The sequence below is a fragment of the Xenopus tropicalis genome, chromosome 1 (genome assembly GCF_000004195.4).
Source record: "Xenopus tropicalis strain Nigerian chromosome 1, UCB_Xtro_10.0, whole genome shotgun sequence".
NCBI lineage: Eukaryota > Metazoa > Chordata > Amphibia > Anura > Pipidae > Xenopus > Xenopus tropicalis.
Window position 1 is genome coordinate 35,436,414 of NC_030677.2, and position 21,546 is coordinate 35,457,959.

At 41.4% G+C, this 21,546-nt stretch overlaps 1 protein-coding gene across 6 annotated transcripts in view; it reads left to right on the forward strand.

The window, feature by feature from the left end:
• The window catches only part of tbc1d1 (TBC1 domain family member 1), a 103,728-nt gene that overhangs the window by 4,694 nt on the left and 77,488 nt on the right, over positions 1 to 21,546 (forward strand). For 4 of the 6 annotated variants that reach the window (XM_031895363.1, XM_031895364.1, XM_031895365.1 and 1 more), the window contains exon 2: positions 1,084 to 1,573. In XM_031895363.1, the coding sequence (XP_031751223.1) occupies positions 1,154 to 1,573 (420 nt within the window). In that variant the 5' untranslated portion in view covers positions 1,084 to 1,153. Of the gene's footprint in view, positions 1 to 1,083; positions 1,574 to 17,917; positions 18,095 to 21,546 lie in introns of those variants that run through there. The other 2 variants (XM_004910931.2, XM_004910933.3) reach the window with 2 other exon arrangements.

Here is a 21,546-nt window from a genome sequence, read left to right on the forward strand (position 1 = left end):
AAGAGACCAACTTCAAAGTAGTTTATTCCTGCCGAGGCAGAACGTGCCAGTGCCAAGGTCAGAAATCTTCTTAAATGAGCAACTGGGATTTATTTTAATTGACTTATTTTTGCTAAATACCATTTTAAACTCCTATTTAGTTTTATCAACATGGACAAGTAGGGGCCAGAGTAAAAAAATCGGGGGTGGGTATTGTTCACAGAAAATGTTTGAGAGGTTAGATCTTAATACATACCCAAAAATTCAGATTTACTTGTTTGTATGTATTTGTTATGACCCTAGTACAGGGTGTAGCAAAACTAGAAAAATCCACACAATTGTCAGACTGCAGGGTAGAACTTGGATTTATTCCTGGCTCTTTTCTCCACTCCGCTTGTGCCATCCACTCGCTTCCTTTTCCTGTGCCACAGCCTTACTCACTACTCCGCCCAGTTGCTAGGCAGATAATACATTTAAAAATGAACATTTAGCATTTTACAGATACGGAAGGAACAGCATTATAATATGTATAACTTTATTTATATGGAAATGCAGCACTGTATAATCTTACAATGCAGAACAGTACACACAGGTAGGACAAGCATTATAATTATACATTTATGTATAAATATACAGAGATTACATTTTAAGAGGTGGTAAGAGAAACAGTAGGTAGAAGGTCCTTGCCCTGTATAGCTTACTAGTTGGATAAGTAGGTGGGTAACACAAAGATAAAATACAGGCACAAATTAGAGGGCAAAAGTGCACAAAGGTTTGGATACTGGCTCTTAAGTGCCGGGACTGGACTAAACACAATAATGTGCTTCACAGGTGAAAATCTGAGTTTCTTTTTGAAGAGGTCTCCTAAAGAGAGAGTGTGTGGGGAGAACATCAGAGTACAGAACCCTGAGGCTTTCCCACACTAAGCTGAACCAGGGAAGAGATATGAGCATGTGTGCGTATTTGAGCTGTATACAGATTGTGCAGGCCCCTGGACAGGTCAACTAAGGTGCAACTCCTGACCCTTAATACCACAGCTTTACTTTATCTGAATTATGTAAAAGTACATTATGCAGCAAAGCTTTGCTTGTGTTCCCCTCCTAGGTATGCCATAGCTGAAATGGAAAAGCAACACCAACATTCTCAATTCAGAAAACACTGATAACAAGAGAGAATGGATTCTGTAACATGTATTACTCCTAAATCTCCTGGAGCCAAACAGGCTGTGCTGGAATTTAGTCTTCAGCTGATTGGCTCTTTAACAGTGAACTCGCTGACTACTATGCCAATGTTACCGTGGGTAGTGGCCGAAATCAAAAAAAGAAATTCAAAGACTGTCAAGAATTTGCAAAATGCCCTCCAGATTCGCCTGTACGTGTCCTCCACAAGCATCCTGTGTGAGCCAGATCCAGGCAAGTGCCAACAATGGGATCCTTTAATTTGCTCCAGCATCTTTGACTGCAAGCCCCAGCTGGTCCAGAAACTAATCCACAACAGCCAAGACCCCAGTTATTTTGCATGTCTCCTAAGGGAAGAGAACCTTGCAAGCCAAGAAAGCACCTGTTACCTTTTTCATTCTGCTGATCCCTTAAAAGTAGGTATAGCTTTGTATCTCAAAATGATGCTGTTATTGACAAATCTAATCATTAAGAGTGACTTGTCTTTGGTGTGTTGGATGTACTGCCCTTTCCATTTAGTTTGATTGCTTTTAAATACTTCTAGATGTGTAAGAAAGTATTTGTCTATGGCAGACCTCTTGGTGACAGACAGGCCACCGCTTAGAGGCACTTGCTTCATTGCAATGTCAACCATATAAACATATAACCATATAAGCTGCCTTTCTCCTGTGTATGAAAATATGACATGTCCCTTTTACATAACAGGTCATGCACATAAACATTTAATTTGAAAGCATTGCCTGTGATCAAACTGTATTTGATATCTATATAGGGTTCCCCCCAACCACAGCCAAATCCAATAAGCAAAGAATAATATTAAAACTTGATACACAACTGTATCTGATTTTCCGCATTTAGCAACTCTACATTGATAAGGTTTTTATACGCTGGAGTGCAATAAATGTTTCCAGGGCTGCTATTTCTCTGAGTTCTCAGTAAATGGAAGCAATCATTTGTTTGTTTTAAATAAAAAGGTTGCATGATAAAATGATCATTCTCAGCAACAGTATCAGTGTTTACTCATTGCAGGATTTATCTGTTAAGTAAAACGACATGCTACAGTTTCCTGCTATGGAAACAACCATTGTCTCACTATCTGTAACTGTACGGCATTAGCACCCACGCAGTGTGATGGGGGTCTGCAAATTTGACTATATAGTCACACTGGGACTTATCACTTGTAGAACCTGCAAAACCCACAAATGGGGTGAATACATTATAACGCCTTTATATAGCAGCTACACATTTTACATTAGTCCTTGCCCCAGTGAAGCTTACATTCTAAGGTCCCTATCACTTTCATTCACACAAATGGTTGGTGCTCACTGTAAGGATATCACCCTTCATTCATATGTGAAAGAATTATATTATATCATATTAAGACATACCCTTAAATCCATATGCATCTCTTCCCCTGTGGATATCACAGCATCCCCCAGCACATAATTGCACACATTAGAGACCATATAATGACTACTTTCAAATGCAAACAAACTCCCAGAACAAACCCCTGCCAGGTTCAGCTCCCAGAGACAGCATAGGGCAGGGAGAGTATGTCACACACAGGCAGCCTGCCTGCCCTACCATGCCTATCCGTGCCATACTATGCCTGCCCTATGCTGCCTGTGTGTGCCAAACTATGCCTGCCCTATGCTGCCTGTGTGTGCCATACATACATATACATACATATAGTGACACAATCCTGGCACTGCTTGTACAGTCTGAGGTGTGAACAGGTGAACAATGTGGGGGCTTACAGTCTGAGCCTGAGTGGTGAACAATGCAGGGTGAACACGGCAGGGACTAAAAGGTGTGAGGGGAATTACATGTATAAACAATACAGTGAGTTTGCAGCCTGGATCTGAGGTGTGAACAGTGCAGGGGGCCAAGTAATCTCAATCACAGCAGCCAGGCAGGTGGGGGGGGGTGCAGGGCCGCCCACAGGGGGGACAGTTGTCCCGGGCCTGGGCGTTTAAAGGGGGCCCGGCCGGGCTCTGTTACTGTTATTGCTGGTATCCGCTGTGATGTCCCGAACTCCCTGCTGCGTGTGCGCTTTTATAAGGTTGCGCCCTGTGCGTACTGACGTCACACCCACGGGGCGCAACCCTATAAAAGCGCACATGTAGCGGCGAGTTCGAGACATCACAGCGGATACCAGCAATAACAGTAACAGAGCCCGGCCGGGCCCCCTTTAAACGCCCGGGCCCTGGACAACTGTTGCAAAAAGATGCTGGCAGCGGGGGGGGGGGGGGGGGGGGGAGAGGACTGGAGGATTCTTGGGGGGGCCCTGGGGGAAGGTGTAGGATGTTTGGGGGGGGCCTGGGGGAAGGTGTAGGATGTTTGGGGGGGGCCTGGGGGAAGGTGGAGGATATTTGGGGGGGGCCTGGGGGAAGGTGGAGGATGTTTGGGGGGGGCCTGGGGGAAGGTGGAGGATGCTTGGGGGGGGCCTGGGGGAAGGCGGAAGATGCTTGGGGGGGCCCTGGGGGAAGGTGGAGGATGTTTGGGGGGGGCCTGGGGGGAAGGTGGAGGATGCTTGGGGGGCCCTGGGGGAAGGTGGAAGATGCTTGGGGGAGCCCTGGGGGAAGGTGGAGGATGTTTGGGGGGCCTGGGGGAATGTGGAAGATGTTTGGGGGGGCCCTGGGGGAAGGTGGAGGATGCTTGGGGGGGGCCCTGGGGGAAGGTGGAGGATGCTTGGGGGGGCCCTGGGGGAAGGTGGAGGATGCTTGGGGGGGCCCTGGGGGAAGGTGGAGGATGCTTGGGGGGGCCCCTGAAGGAAGCAGCAGGATGCTTGGGGGACCCTGGAAGAAGCAGGAGGATTCTGTGGGGTGGGGTGGTGGGGGGGGGAGCGGCAAGAAGCAGTGGAGAGCGGGCCATTGTATGGGGACACTGGGGGAGGACCACCAATGTTTTAGGGGGCCCTGGGCAGGCTAGCAATGTTTTAGTGGCACTGGCACTAATGCAAAACGTAATCCTTGGCCACAAATGTTTTAGGGGGGCCCTGGCTACCAAGGTTTTAGTGGGCCCTCGCTACCAATGCCTGTGTGTCCCTTGTATTGATGGGAGGGGCCATTGGGGGTGTGGGAGGGGCCATTGGGGGCTTGGGTGGGTGGGGCCCAGAAAATTTTGTTGTGAGGGGCCCCGTGATTTCTGATGGCGGCCCTGGGGGGGTGCGCCAGTTGTACAGCGGTGTTTTACAGTATTAGGGTTCTGTTCTTGTCCACTGTTTAAGCATGTGTATTCTTCATTGTTACACAATAGTCTGACTCCTGATCCATACATAAAAATGCAATATCATTTTGAAGTGTTGTAATGCCTTTTATATTTGTGCTGACACTGACATAAACTGGCTCACACTCATTCATAGGCTATTACTATTGCTATTATTATGCATGTGTATTTTACTATGTTATTGGGAATCACAGCAAAGTCGTCTGGGTATAATTTTAGAATTCCTTGAGATAAATTAGACACAAATTAGTCCTATTTTATAGTTTGCTGTGTTGGTAGCCACAGAGACAGCTCAGCTGAAGCCAAGTACCACTAAACTGTTTTGTGGTTGGCATCACTTGACGGAATACTGTCATGAGAAAGCATGTTTTTTTCACATCAGTTAATAGAGCTTGTCCAGCAGAATCCTGCATTGAAATCTGTTTTTCAAATTTTACAATTTCACATGGGGCTAGCCATATTCTTTATTTCCCAGGGTGCCACAACCATGTGACCTGTGCTCTGATAAACTTCAGTCACATTTTACTGCTGTGCTGCAAGTTGGAGTGACATCACCCCCCTCCCAAAAGCCGATCAGCAGAACAATGGGAAGGGAGCAAGATAGCAGCTCCCAGTAGGTATCAGAATAGCACTCAATAGTAAGAAATCCAAGTCCAGCTTGGGACTCCTCCAGTTATATGGGAGTAGGAGAAACAATAGTTTACCTGAAAGAGTTCTAATGTGTAGTGCTGGCTCCTTCTAAAAGCTCAGACTCAGGCACAATGCACTGAGATGGCTGCCTACACACCAACATTACAACTAAAAAACATACATTTGTTGGTTCCAGAATTACATTTTAAATGGCAAAGTGAATTATTTGCTATGTGACGAAATTTAGAAATAAAAAGTATACCATAAAATCATGACAGTATCCCTTTAAGTTAGATACAGCAGGAGGGCTGCTACTATGATTTATACTTTCAAAATATTTATATGCCTTTTATACTTTTATTTGTTATTGTTATTTATATGCTAGGGGTGGGTTTACATGCCACGTCTGTGTGTGCCATGCAGCAGCTTCACCCCATAGAATGCTTGTCACTTATTTTTAACTACAAGAGAAGCAGACTTTGGTCAGAGGCCACAATGCTGCATTGTTTGCAGGGATCCAGTGTCCAGCAGAAAAATAAATATCTTGCTTTATCCTGGGAACAAATTCCAGTTATGACATGAATATTTCTAGTTTGAACTCCCAGGGCAATTTATTAGTGTAAGTGCAACATAGATCTAACAAACTGTACTTCAGAAGTACTCAGATCTATAAATGGAATGTGTTTGTGGCAGCTCACTCTGATATTCCATTCACAAGGGAACCTGAACATACAGAAGCCATGCCTAGGTGCTAGGGTAAGTGCCAACTTGGAAGCCATATAACTGGAGAGAAGCAGAACAAAACATGAAATAAATTCAAAACCACACTTATCAAAAAGATATATATTTAGAGTTCACTTTACTTTTTGTAAAACATTATGAACAAGATACAGCAGAATTGTCATTGGCTGTTTGGTCAAGCCATAAATGTTTGTAATTTAATCTTTGGGGTGTAGATCATTTACTGAGTGGGGGGCATGGGGAAAATGGAAGCAAAAAAACATGTTTTTTGCACTTTTGCACTTTGCCCTGAATTTAGCACCCATGAATACTGTCAGGCTGTGGGCATCTTCTAGTCTTCCCCTAACATTTGTATAACTCAGGTGAGTAGATAAAAGAAAGCCGTGGGTGCAAAGTGCAGCATAGCCCTATACTTATTGCCTGCCTAAGCCTGCCTTGTGTCCTTGCTGCACCATGGCCAGGTTTGTAATCACAGCAATGCCCTGACACATGCTCTTACATTTGTATCCACTTTATAATATGTTATGTTATTATGTTGCCTTAATACCTTAAGGGCAATGACAGTTGAGGCAATTTGTTGCCTATGATAAATCTGTGAAGTGTTATATGTGGTAATCCCAATGTTAGTTAAGGGAAAGGTATTTTCAGGAGACATGTCACCCACTGGCAGTGCAGATTAAGCTGTGGGTGACAAAGCCCCTAGTTTGCAATTGCTTTAAGACTGAATAGTATCTTGGTTGCTGCATTTGCAGCCATGTAACATCCCAGCAATATATTGCCAATCTCTAGGCTATTAAATGATTCTGTCCCCTGGGCTTGTCTGTCAGTTACACTAAATACTAATTTCTCCTTCCCATGACTCCTGAGATGTATCGTTCTTCATTCCCTGTAATGACATGAGTGGTTCATATCCATGCCTGTAATTAAAATCCAAGCTAAGCAAAATAATAAGGTCCTGTTCACCAGAGTGAATCCATACCCTAAGGGATGCTCATTCTATCATAACTCAGCTCTCTATTGATTCCTTATTGCCTTGTGGATGATAAAAGGATTTCATTTAGCATTAGTATAACTTGGTTTGCAGAAGAAGATGAGTAATCATGTTGCAGGCTGCTAGGCTTCGCCATAATAATATCCAGGATTTACAGACTGATACAAAGTATAATTAAAATGTGTATTGCATCTATTGACACCCCAGTGAATCTGCTCCTTTGCAATATGATAGTGCCCAGTAGGTTAAAAATTGGAGTTATTACAGTTTGTATGATAAATCATGTATGCTCTTAGGAAAAGGCCTTGTGAGCTTGCCTGAAACATGTTGTGTTATCATTAATACAATCTAATTTAAGGCCAAATATATATTAATATTGGATAACAGAAAGGTAAATGTAGATGCATTCTGCTTTCCCAAATGTAATTACTTCCCTGCAGCTGTCCACCCTGATATCTGCCCTCAATCCCTGTTTTTTATTGGAACCAACCTCGTTCTATTTGCAATTTTTGACTGTCTTGCAAAACATGGAACATTTAGTTGGATTCTTTAATATGGGTTACTAGACCTGGAGCAAACTTTGCACTTTGTATTCCATTACCCCTATGTCTGTACAGCAGTGGGTCTATAATTAGTGTTGTGGATGGGATTCTGTCAAGGCAATAGATAATTTTGGGGTGCACAATAAATTTGTACAGTTACATTTACTGATATCTCATTAGCAGGAAGTCATCGATTCTGTTAGAAAGTGGCACAGATAGCAAAGTCTTTCTAATCATATGCTAAGTGGCATCATTCAGTGGTTAGCTCCATGCTGGGAGACTTTATAACAACTAACATATTGACAGGATACTAACATCAATGTCACGGTGTTCATGCACAAATAGAGAGAATAAAGGGAAGGCTGTTTCTAAGAGTGTCTGTTACAGCAACAGCCGTTTGTGTGCCAGAAGACAGAATGTGTGCCAATTTGCAACACTTGTAGTGATAGAGTGCCACCTAGTGTTAATGTACTGTCAAGTAAAATAGCTCTTAGACAAATGTGTGTACAAGATCTCAGTTGTTTGCCTTAGTGCATAATAATAAGTATTATCTTTCTGTTTGTACAAGGACACGCACATCCAAATACTGGAATAAGTGTAGTTAAAGGGTTTTTGTGTTCTGATTTGTTCCTCCTTTGTTGCCAAATCAAGCCCTTAATTCTCATTTAAAGAACAGTTGCATGAAGGCTCTCCCAACAGTTGTTCATGTTATTTTGTACACAAAAGGTTAATCATGCCAGCATCTCTAGGCTGCCAGTCTCTATGGTGATAATGCCAACCTTTTTGGACGGCAGTCTCTTCTCCGAGCACTGGCATTTCTCCCGGCTTAAACTCATTTAAACAGCACACTTTCATACAGGCTGTCAGATCTCTTCTCAAATATGGCAAGTGGTGTTATATACAAAGATGTATGTACAATTCCCTAAACTGGGCACCAAACTCCTCTTTAGCCTTTCTCTTTTCCCAGTACTACTGTGTATATTTTTTTACGGCCCCTGCTTCTCTCAAACTGGGAAACAGGAGCTTTCTGGTAGCCAGGGTGGATGCAAACTAGTGGTCAGTAATCATACCCCCATTACTGGTTGCCTATGGCTTTTTAACTTCTGCCATTGAAAAAATAAAACACTTGATGAAATAAAATATAGAGCACAACAGAACTGTTTCCCTCTTTGCACAATTGAAGGCATTACTGTGGCTATTGAAACACATTGAAACCCTGAAACTACTGCCAATTCCAGGGTTCCATAGGATCGATGTCTGTACTGATCATCAGAGAAGGCTAGGTGGGCTCATTGGCACTTCCTGCAAATATTCACAAGCACAAGGGTATAATGAATGGCATTAACGAGAGCTCAGTTTCATGGTCATTTTGGAGTGGAGTTTGTAAATAAGCCCTACATTGTTTCCCCTTGCTCTTTTATGGGAACAGTAACAGTTGATTAAAGGCAGTGGTCAAAACACCATGTCCATGAGTCTTTTTGGAGTTTACATTAGTTTCAAAGCAGCCCTGCTAAATTATTGTATTCCAATAAGTACTATGTATTATAGAATGAATGGTGTTTTTCTATCCAGTAGAGTAAAAGAATAGATTCTTAACTGCAATGCCCAACAGTCCCCATTATCACTGCTTTTGTATTTAATGTCATTTATGTGAACTGATTTGATGAATTTTCGCCATGCTAAGTCTGTGGCCCCTAGGTTGTAGCCCCAGAAGCATAGAATTGTCCCTGCATCCCTGATACTTGCTATTAGTTACCATTAACTGGACTTTGCTAATATCCAGTTTCCCTCTACAGTTCTGCTTCGTTTGCTTATTACAAGTGACTCCATTCAGAGTTCCCTGAATACTGAGAAGGATTAGCACAAGTTTCACTAACGGTTAGTGCTCACAGGAGAATAGGCCTAGTGTAAGGAACCTTTCCTGTAGGTCTGACTCCATCTGGTACACAAAACTGTACCTCTGTGTGGTAAATATGTTTGCTCCATAGGTTTGTTTTCATTTGCTGGACACTGGACTTATACAGGCCCCTGTGTAAAGACAACTGCTGTATGTGTGTATATATATATATATATATATGCACTAAAAATTAAGCAAAATATATTTCTAATTCATAGCAATTGTGTATAACACTTAACAGAGCTGCTTAGGCATGTTTTGTGCAGATTTCCATGCTACCCAAGCCTTCCAATCAATGGCATGTTTTTCAATTCTCCCCCGCCTATTCACCCATATTCATTAATCCCTATCTTTGTTCATTTAAAAATTTTTATTTCACTGATAACAATAGACTTTCTCTTTTTGGGCTGCAAACATAATCAGGCAGTCAGGAAGTGAAATCACTTTCAAACAGTAATGAGGTCACTTCCTGGATGCAACAGGAAGGTTTCCATGTTGACACTCCCAAAAAGTAAAATAAAACAATATCATTCTTTGCACAAAGTCCTGGTAGCTGTAGCTTATGGGAGATGAGTTCCAATAGGTCTTGGGGTAGTGTGGGTTGTTCCTGTCCATAGTTTATATAAGAGGAGGAGCATATAGTTCCATCTAGTGCTGGAGCTGGATGTGTCTGGGGCATAAAGTCCCAGTATGAAGCTTAATGTTTTAAAGAAAACCCCTTAGTGGGTCAGGGCAAAGGTATTCCTAACAGTGTAGACAGTAGATAGGGGATCCTGTAGCACTGGTGAGATAGACAGGGCAGCTACAAAGAATAGTTTGTGCTTCACTAAGGGTATTTAGGGTGGGGAGGTTCCACAGGTGGTACTCACCAAGTGTAGGTACTCAAGTGGTAGGGATTCTGTTTGTAATCCCTAAGAGCACCTTTAGGCAGCCTGAATGTCAGGGCCTGCTCGGCTCCTGCTGGGCCCAAGGAGGAAGATGAGTTCAGGCAGGCAAATAGTCCACAGCAATTTCAAAGCATCCAGGAACTTGTAGAAGAAAGTCCTATACTAGGGCATTGAACCTGGGCCCTCAGTGCGTGTTACTTTATTGTGCAAGCGCCTCGACCCATGTGGGGGCCATGGGAGTCACTATTTTTGATGTGGCACAGGCGGATAGTGGAGCGACATTGGGCATTCCTTACACTGAGGCACTGGAAGACAATACTTATGGTGTGTCAGTAAACCCTAAGAGAACTCTGTGTGTTGCGCTGCTGTGTCTGAATTATCATTATTCTGCTCTTGTTAAAGAGATCTCTAGATCAAGAACCACTGGTGCCCTTTGTTGTTTCAAACAGATGTACAGTGTACAGTTAAAGCTCAGCCTCATCTGATCTTTTCTCCACCTTTGCGAGGGCTCATCTGAGAGAGAGGGTGGTAAATGTAACAGTGTTATGCCAGAAAAAAAGCTGGATTTAGGCAATACAGCCAATACATGGGTGGATTGTAGCATGATTGGGCCTGATCAAGGTGCATACCAAACTGTCAAATTCTTTAAAGCCTATTGGTATCTATCTATCTATCTATCTATCTATCTATCTATCTATCTATCTATCATCTATCCTCTATCTCATATAATTGCATTTATTATATTTATTGTAATATAGTGCCACTAGCTGCAGCTTTGCTGAATACCCCTTTATAAAGACAACAATGATTTTTTATATCTTTTCTGTATTACAGTTGGAGCTAAGCATAATTCTTACTAGCCAGGCCAGAAAAATACCAGCCAGGTAGTAACCCTAATTGTACATCACAAACAGAAATTTACTTTAGACCAATATATAGAATTAATCCATTCTTTCCCTGCATTAAACCTACACTTTTAAATCAGTTCCTGTAATGATAAAGGCTTGTGTAATTATAGAATTCCTATAGAGGATTTCCTCCCCTATAATGCAGACATGATAGATGTAGTTTATTAAATGCTTCCTACACAGGCATCCTTCCCTTCTGAGCAGCTGCCTTTATCTCTAAACCAAAAGGCAATCTTTATTCTCATTCTTGTCCTATAAACCTCCAACAAATCCAAAGTACATGTAAAAATGATTAGTGTAAGCTTGTTGCCTTAAATGTTTAGAATTCTGCATTTCTGGGTTTCCTGCATATTAGGAATACTTTTATGAAACTTAAATGTCCCTATACATATATATTAGGTGCAGCTCAGTCTATTTGTCACTGAATTTGCAGCCCACTGGCATAAAGGTCAGATTGATTGTTATGCTTATTAATATGGAATTGGCCTCATTCAGTTATAGATTGAGCATGGTCGAAAATCCTGTTGAGCAAGTGAACTGCAGCATTCTGTATGGCACTAAACTGGTTCCCCTCCTGATCCAGTTGCTGCTCTGATGGACAAACTTTTGTGTGAACCACTTTAATATTACCACAAAAATGCACTTGATTTTCTTTATTATACATAATGCTTTCGCAGCACAGTGGTAACTAAACTGTAGTGGTGCCTCCCTATCCCAGTCTGATATGTGGGGAATCTCTATGTGCTTTCCAAGATACTGCTAGGAGCCCAGCCTGAAGGTTAATTGTGGTGAGTTTTTTCGCCAATTAAAACCAAGATTGGAAAAAAGCCCAATAATTTCTGATGTGCAAAAATTGCACGAAAATTCTTTTTTTGGTATGAAAATGTTGCGATCCAAAAGTCATGAAATTTTCGTATCCGAACAATCGTAAACAGCGCGAAAACCTTTCTGGCTTTGAAACATCAATGCATGATTTTGGAAGCCTTCCACAGGACTCAGTGGCACTCTACAGCTCCAAGCTGACCAAAAGAAAGTCACGATACCAAACCTTGAATGAATTCCGAAATGGTTGTTGTGTTTGTGAAAAATACAATTTTTTGTGGAATTTAACGAAAACCACTAAAAATATGTACTATTTTAAAAATAATATCGTGGTCAATACGAAAAGTTCGAACAATTAGAAAAAATACGAATTTTTCTCATTCGAGGTAAATCGTGGTTTAATGAATGGGCCCCTTAATATGTGTAACCTTACAATAACATTAAACCAAATGGTGTGCCATAAGATAATGAACCCAAAATTTCTCAAAACTCATGCCATGGACAAAGGAAAGTCAATATCCAGTTGCTGCTGGACTAGTGAGAAAAGGAGCAATAAAAGCAACCGTGCCATTACGGCCACATTATCATGAAAAATGTTAGTAATTATAATGGCCTTTCCATTGAATTTGTTAAAATAAATTAAGGTTCATTGCTCAAAACTATTCCCACAGTTATTATACATTACTGATTATACATGAAAAATGTTATTTGTGTGTCCAACCTTTAAACCTTATTTAGTTTTGGAATCACATTTCTAACTGAGGATTGAGAGTATGCTCAGCTCTGTGACAGGCAGTGCAATGGTACATTCCAGGTACTTGTAAAACTTGATTTGAGATTGTGCATAACCCACCAGGATTTCTTTTTGAATGGTTATTTTAATGAGTACAGAGCCTTTCTGGATAATCTGAGCAGCGTCATCATAAATCTCCTAAAGATCTGTATTAGTATGGCGGCTCCCACTCCCCATTGCTTAGCCAGCACAGTCAGATGGTTTACATTTTATTCCCTTTTAAGATATTTGTCTGTAAAAATTGGAACTTGTCCATCAAAGACTGGTACACTACATTGTAGGTTTATTCCAAGAAGCTCAGATATATAGCTATACTTTAAGCCTAGCTGTACCAGATATTCCAATGATACTGACACTGTTAACTGTTTACATTCCTGGCACAGAATACACACACAGCATTTTCTTCGGTCGGTGGAGAAAATCAATACTGTTTAAGTGGCTTATTAAGGAGCAGTAGAAGTGACCAGTACCTAAGTAACATTTTTTAATTTTTTTTTTTATTGTTGCTTAATAGTTGCCTTAAAGGGACAGTGTACACCCCTTTTCAATATGAGTTCAATGAATGGGGCTTGTCCTGAATCTGCATTTGCCTGTTCTTTTAATTAAAAAATATCTATGGTTTCTGTTATTTTTGGCATTAAAAAGAATATAAAGTCAGTTTCACTTAAGTCCTTCCTTCTTCTTGAGTTGATAAATCTAATTACCAGTCCACTGAGGAGTCCCTGATAATCAATTGCTCAAAGGTTTTTTTTTTTAGATAAGGCATGGTTTATTTGTGCAAAGGTAGACAGAGAGTCTTATTTATTGTGTTCAATTTTAGCAAAGGTGTTTTTGGGTATATACTGTCCCTTTAAAGGGGTTGTTTACCCTCAGGTTAACTTTTAGTATGTTATAGAATGGCCTGTTCCTAGCAACTTTGCAATTGGTCTTCATTTTTTATAGTTTTTTAATTATTTTCCTTTCTCTTCTGACTCTTTTGAGCTTTCATATGAGGGCCACTGACCCCAGCTGCCACTGTGATGCTACAATTTTAATTTTATCACTACTTTTGCTTATCATTCTGTGTAGGCTGTCCTCAATTCATATTGTGGTCTCATTTGCATATCACTGCCTGGTTATTAGGTAAAATTGGAACCTAGCAAGCAGATAGCTGCTGAAATTCCAAACCGAGGAGCTACTGAACAAAAAGCTAAATAACTTAAAAAAACGCAAACAATAAAAAATGAAGTCCAATTACAAATTGTCTCAGAATAGCAGGCTCTACATCATACTAAAAGATAATTTAAAGGTTAACAATCCCTTTTAAATAAATTAATTTCAGTTTACACTGATGGAAAAACAGCAGTGGGATTTACATATAATATGTTATTATATTGAATCTGTAATATAATAGTAGGGGTATTTTTTCGTCTGTCTCTGTAAGTATGCCAACTTGTATTTCTATTCATTCAGTATTATGGGAGCAACAATGAAAACATACAGAAATGTAGTTTTGTAAACCTTGAATACAGTGTAATGAACACCTTTTTGCATGCTTTCAAGAGGCCTGGAATGTACTACAGTCTATTGTTGTACATTCACATAAATATTGATAAAGACACTTTAGCTGCTTTCCCTCTTGGCCCTGTAGCCCTGTGTGTTTAATCCCTCACTAACATGAAACAAAACTACGCTAAGAATGCTCTGCCTTTATTTGGTAACAGCCTTCTGAGATCATCAAGCTGCTATAAACCAGAGATGTGGCCAGAATCCCACTCACTTACTCCCCCTGTAACTTTCATCCCATTGTTTAGTACCCATTATGTGGGGGCCACATTGACCATTATTCTTTTCTATAAACTTGTAAAACACAGTATCAGTAACTGGGCACTGTCCTGGAACTATTTAGGTGGCCCACTGTACTAGTGTGCGCAGGCTACCCTGGGGCCCGCTCTTGTACAATATATTAGAGATTACTCAGTTGTTAAGGCCAAACATTGGTCCTCCCCCAATCTCTATACTTGGTGCCAAACCAGATGTTGTTTGCTAGAGCATCTGGGAACCCAATACATTGGTTCCAAACCAGAAGTTGTTTGCTAGGGCATCTGGGAACCCAATACATTGGTGCCAAACCAGAAGTTGTTTGCTAGAGCATCTGGGAACCCTATACATTGGTGCCAAACCAGAAGTTGTTTGCTAGAGCATCTGGGAACCCTATACATTGGTGCCAAACCAGAAGTTGTTTGCTAGAGCATCTGGGAACCCTATACATTGGTGCCAAACCAGAAGTTGTTTGCTAGAGCATCTGGAAACCCTATACATTGGTTCCAAACCAGAAGTTGTTTGGTAGAGCATCTGGGAACCCTATACATTGGTACCAAACCAGAAGTTGTTTGCTAGAGCATCTGGGAACCCTATACATTGGTGTCAAACCAGAAGTTGTTTGCTAGAGTATCTGGGAACCCTATACATTGGTGCCAAACCAAAAGAGCATTGCTAGAGCATCTGGGAACCCTATACATTGGTGCCAAACCAGAAGTTGTTTGCTAGAGTATCTGGGAACCCTATACATTGGTGCCAAACCAGAAGTTGTTTGCTAGAGTATCTGGGAACCCTATACATTGGTGCCAAAACAGAAAAGCTTTGTTAGAACATCCGGGAACCCTATGTATTGGCGCCAAACTCTGGTACCAGGAGTAAGTAGGAGAGAAAGGCATTTTAAACCAGATTTTACCCTAGTTGACATTTTATCTGGGACTTACTCCCCATCCAAGGTTTAGGGCTTAAAGGAAAACTATACCCCTAAACCAGCGTTTTTCAACCACTGTTCCGCGGCACACTAGTGTGCCGCGAGATGTTGCCTGGTGTGCCGTAGGCAGGGCACCAATGTACTAGGGGGGCACTGCTCTTGGCACCAATGTACTAGGGGGGCACTGCTGCTGGGCACCAATGTACTAGGGGGGCACTGCTCTTGGCACCAATGTACTAGGGGGCACTGCTGCTGGGCACCAATGTACTAGGGGGGCACTGCTGCTGGGCACAGAGTTAAATTTTTTAACATTTTCTAATGGTGGTGTGCCTCGTGATTTTTTTCATGAAACAAGTGTGCCTTTGCCCAAAAAAGGTTGAAAAACACTGCCCTAAACAATGTAGGTCTCTATAAAACTATATTGCATAAACAAGCTCATATGTAAAACCCTGCTTCATCTAAATGAACCATTTTCATAAAAATATACGTTTTTAGTAGTATGTGCTATTGGGTACTAAATAGAAAATTGCCATTTTAAGAATTAAGGGCCACCCCCTGGGATCACAGGATTCACAATGTACACAAACAAGCCAAGGCATATGTACATGCTAGGCCACATGCTAGTTCTGCCTTTTGCTTCCACACTACTTCCTGTTACAGTTAGAGCTGCATTATTTTTGGTCATGTGATCTCTGAGGGAGCACACACGCCAGCACAAAATGGTGGATTAAAGGAGAAGGAAAGGTAAAAACTAAGTAAGCTTTATCAGAAAGGTCTGTGTAAATACAGCCATAAGCACTCACAGAAGTCCTCTATCAAAAGCAACACAGGATTTATTTTGTGTATACATGTACTTTAGTATCTGACACCCGTAATAGAAGCAGTAAAAACATTATTTCAAGCACATGCACTTAATTTTTTAACACCCAGCCAGACTTCGTCCAGTCAAGACTCCTTTAATAAATGAGCAAAAGAGGCATTTTTTAATAGAAGTGTATACAGTTCCTTTAAAGGAGAAGGAAAGTCATTTTGGCATTTTACTGCCAATAGATTTGCCACATTAGTGCCACCTAGAACAATATATTTATTCTGCAGAAACTACAGAAACCACCATAGCTGAGTAAACAGTTTTATAAGCTTTCTTGGTTTGCTTAAGATAGCAGCTGCCATTTTAAGTAGCTTCCTTCCTGCATTCTCTAGCCATTATAGCTGAGATCCCACATTCCTAAGGGAGGGGAGAGGAAGTTCTTAGCATTCACATGGGAGGGGGGAGCAGGAGAAAGGAGAGAACTGAGCAGACTCTGGCCCCGGGAATTAAGGATGCTTCTGAGAGAGGAAGTCAGACACTGGAACATGTTTACAAAAATAGAAATCCTGTTTCTTTTGATAGAGGACTCAATGCAGCATCACTGTAAGTGCTTATGGCTGTTCCTTCTCCTTTAATGGCAAAAGTTCATCTTTGCAAATCCACCAAATAGCCCATACTATAAGAAGGAAGCCCAGACAGTGCTGGGGCCCATTGCCTTATCCACCCCATGCACCCAGTGCCTGCAGGCCAGACAGAATGAATTAATTCTTAGTCTCAGAGGATGCACACACAAGGCACAGTATGGATAGATCAAAGTAATAATGTTTTCTTTTAATGTCTTTTTTAAGGATTTGCTCTTTTCTCTGGCACAGACATATAAGAGTATGAAGGCTGGAAAAGGAAATACTGCAGATTTATAATAATAACAATAAAGCACCTAAAGTAGATTCAGCTTAGCTCATAGCACACCTGGATCAGACAGCACTGATACTTTCCTCCTTATCAGGCATCACTGTTATAAATATTTATATGTGTATGTGTTAAACAGCATGGGGACACTAGTGGCATCCAGTTTGTTGGGTGGACTAAATAGAACCATTAATAGTATCTGTGCCCTAGGAGAGAAACCCAAAGAATAACATGGAGGCCTTAGCCCAATATGATGGGGGAAAGGAGGACTGGCAAAGCCCCTGGATGCCCAACCAACTACCATTCAGCAGTTCTTAACTAATTGTTCATGAGGCTCTGATGGTGGCAAGTGTTGTTTTGCCCTACTCTGCCTGTCACTGCTACTAATGTCATTTATAACTTGTGCCTCAGCCAGGGTACTTGCCATTAAAGTTCATTTCATGTGGCCCAGAGGGGCACTTTGACTCTTTTGACCCTGCAACACTTCCCTGCGACTTACACTTGAGCATTGGGAAGCGCAGGTTGTACATAGGCATTCTTGCCAAACCAACCCGACGGTTTGGGAACCACAGTCTTATCCTTGTATAAAAATAAGCAATTTTACACGATATTTGTCCCCAGTGGCCCAGAGCAAGAGCCCTATCTACCACTCCCTACAAGCGCCCCCCGCAGGAAGCAATGCAGTAGAACATTCCATTTCCACACGGAGCTGTGTTCGCTTTCAATAGCCCGCGTTTCCAGCCCAGGCAGCGGCTTCAGGAGTCTGACACAGGGCGTTCCTTCCCTGCCCGCCCTGCCCAATGGGGAGAGGCAGAGCCCTGCGAGTCCCCCTAGCAGCTCTGCGATTGGTCGGGGCGCCGCTGTTGGTGCTTGAAAGCGTTAGGAAGTGAGAGCTCCCACAAGCATGTTCGGGAAGGAGCAGCCTGGGCACTGGCAGCCACTTCTAATGCATTGTATTAGTTGTGTACAAGTTACTCACTCGCTGCCATGAAGGCCAGGCTGCAGAAACTCATCTCCATTCACCTGGATACAGGGCAAGAGAAAGAGCTGAAGGTACCTTTCCTATTTCTTATCTCATTGTACATGTATTTCTATGGGGTTTAGCTGTCTATCCTTCTTGAGTTGGCTGTAAACAACCCAGGTGTTTGTAATGCAGGGATTTGTAGCCTGATGCTGAAACACAACTCCCAGCATTCCATGTAGTCAGAGGGGAAGCTGGGAGTTGTGTCTTGGCAGCTGCTTGAGATCTAGAGACTCAAATGATCTGTGTTTATTTTAAAAGGTACTTCAGGAGCTGTTGCTAAAATTTGGGAGTGGTTGGGTTCCCTAGAGATTGTGTTTTTTGTTTTTTTTTTTTTTTAAACAAGAATACCAGTTCAAATATGTATGTGTGATTAAAATTGTAACTTCTAATAAACACTATCACATCTCCAGAAGTTTATGACAGCATTAGGAGAGCCTCGGGGTTCATGATATCTCCTTTGGGATTGTTTATGGCAAATCTGTCAGACTGGCATTGATATTGTGTCCCCTGTGAAAACTTGAGTTGCTATTAATCATGAAGAGATTGTACTTGTAGGTGGGAAAAGCACATGGCCTTCACGTTAAAACTTTCTTTGGACTTTTTACTTGATTCAGTTTGATCCAGAGGAAGTCAAAACAAATCTGAAGCTCTGGGATCATTGCTGTTTTGGTTTTCCCCTTTGTATTGTTACTGTGTAACTGTCTTTAACTGGACTAGTAAACCATTCACTGGCAACATTACATCTTTGTGATGTGCAGTTGCTACATAAACTGTGATTCTCATGATGGTGTTTATCTGACATAAGTCACATTTGGGTATCCAAAGACTCAGTGATCATTTTCTGTTTCAAAAGTCCAATTTCTATACGAAAAGTTCATTGTGCCCATAATTATAATCAAGTCATCATGCTGCCAGCCTGTTTCGGAGTCTATTTGGGGGCCTATTTTTTACTGTGTCATAAACTGAAATGTGCATTTTTATTCCACAAATGATTTTTTTCCTGTATTTTTGCATATTTTGCCTATTTATGAATAATCGCATTCAGGGTAAAATTATTTCTGCTGAATGTTTCCTATTAAACCTGATATTTACCAGTTTGCATCTTTTAATGCTTTTTTTTCTCTTAAAACTGTTTGCTGGACTGAAGGAAGCAAAAATCATTCCATGAAAAGATTGTTTCATTTGGTATTGTACTTTTTGAACAATGTTTATCATATGGTGAAATGTAAGAAGAAAAAACTTTTACACATGTATTTTGGCAAATCGTATAATGTATTGAAAAAGTTCTGGCTGCCAGATGTCTGTATATTTTTATTTATATAGCGCTAATTATGTATTCAGTGCTGTGCAGCAGAACAATAAATTAATACAACAAATGAGTTCATTACAATAATGGATAAACACAGTACAATAATGAATACAAACAAAATTAAAAAGTACAGTTGCATTAAAGATCCCACAGAGCTAAGTGATAGAGACAAGAGGATAGAGTTCCCTGTCCCATAGAGCTTACAATCTAAATGGAAAGGTAACTTACAGACATAAATAGCGGGGTATTTAGTGCCGCAGGTTACAGTGGGTGCTTGTTCCTAGTTCAGTTGTTATGCAAGTGCCCAAGAGGTAGGTAGCACCTAATAAATCAAGGGAAGAAAGAAAAATGTTTTTGGGCAACACAAAATGTTGGGTGGACTATCCCAGTATCTTTGTACCATGTATATTGGTCTGTTCCTCAAAGGGGGAGGTATAAAATTTTAATGTGCTATGTTGGCCAATGCATGATGGATCAGCAGATAAGGAAGAGTGAGGATGTGCTGCACCCAATTTTCACTTCCTGTTCTTTTGCTTTCTGCTGAACATAACAGTGGCCATACTGTGTACATCCAATCATATGGTATCTGTTTGTTCCTCCCAAGGCCCAGCATATGCACACATTAATAGATTCATTTCTTTATTTATATTGTGGACCTTTGGTGACCATGTAGCAATCCATTTGAGAAATCGGAATGGCACCCATGGAGCAGATGAGACTATGAGCAAATGACTGACCATTTCAAACTGGGCTTGCAACTGCAAGACAGACTAGAATCAGACACAGTATATTTATTTATTAGAAAGTCATGCACCGATATTGCTCTCCCTGTGCGTAACATAAACCCACAATCCCATTTATACTTGAGCATTGTCTCTCTAGTTATTGGCAGGAAAACTCCTTGTTGCAGGGGCAGGCATTGCTGTATACTATACCAAAGAACATCCATGACTTCTGCATTAAAGTTGTGGGGACAGTCAGCTATCTAAATCCTGTCAAACAATAGCATTCAGTAAAGGTGGCCATACACACGTGGTGAGGTCGTCAAACATGCAGATCATCTCCTAATATGCTCACCTACAGTGGGCGATATCAGGCTAATTTGATCGTTTGGCCCTAGGGTCCCTTATCTGATGGGAGAATCAAACCTGCCCGATCAAGATCTGGCCAATTTTATACCAGATATCAGTCAGGTAAGCCCTGGGGGTCCCCATACATGGGCAGATAACTCGCCAAATCTGAAGGACCTGAATTGGCAGCTTACATCTGCCCATGCATGGCCACCTTAAGTCCCCACAGGAAGACCTGTATTTAATGTCATGGCACCTTGATGGTGTTATTAGGGTGAGGTTCTCTGAGTTGTGCGACGTTACCCAGGGAGGGCTATGTATGGAAGTGATCTCACTATCCAGGCATTTGTATGACTGCATGATAATAAAATGTGTTTTAGCCTCTTTCATTTCTTTGTGCATGAAGTTATCTCTGTGACTGACCTCTTTTGGCTGAGCAAACTCTTCATATTCATAAAAGTGGCCATGTGCTGGTTTGCCCATTAAGGATTTCATCAATCGGGTAATTAGACTGATATGTCTGGTCATACGCAGGAAAGGTCAAATGTTATGGTTTTGATTTCATGGATTTTGTGTAGTTGGCCATACACCAAATAGGTGGTCAAATTATATTGTTCTGTATATTAATACACAATGCACCTGTAAAAAAGGGACATTGGCATACAGAATATTACTGCTGCTACTTTTTACTACTGCTATCCAACAGGACTGCAGCATGGATGACTCCTGAGCCCCAGGCCCAGATTGACAATCTGTGGATTCTGGCAAAGCCAGGGGCTGCTGTAAGATGCTATAGAAACTCACTATTTATTGGGCCGGTGGGGCGGGTATTTGGGCCGCTCAGTAACTTATTTGCCAGGGAATAATATGAATCCCAGTTGGGACTTGATGAGACTCCATGGCTGGGATGAAACTCGGAATGAAAATGCAGTTGAAATGATAACATTATGGCCTCATATAAGTGGATGTACATGAGGCTTAAATATATGTTTGTAAGCAGAATTTTTTTTCATTGAGTCTGTATTGATTTAACCAAAATGTGTTTTCTCCATGCACCAATTCCTCTGTCCTATCTCTGACTTGCACTTGTTAGGGCTGAGCT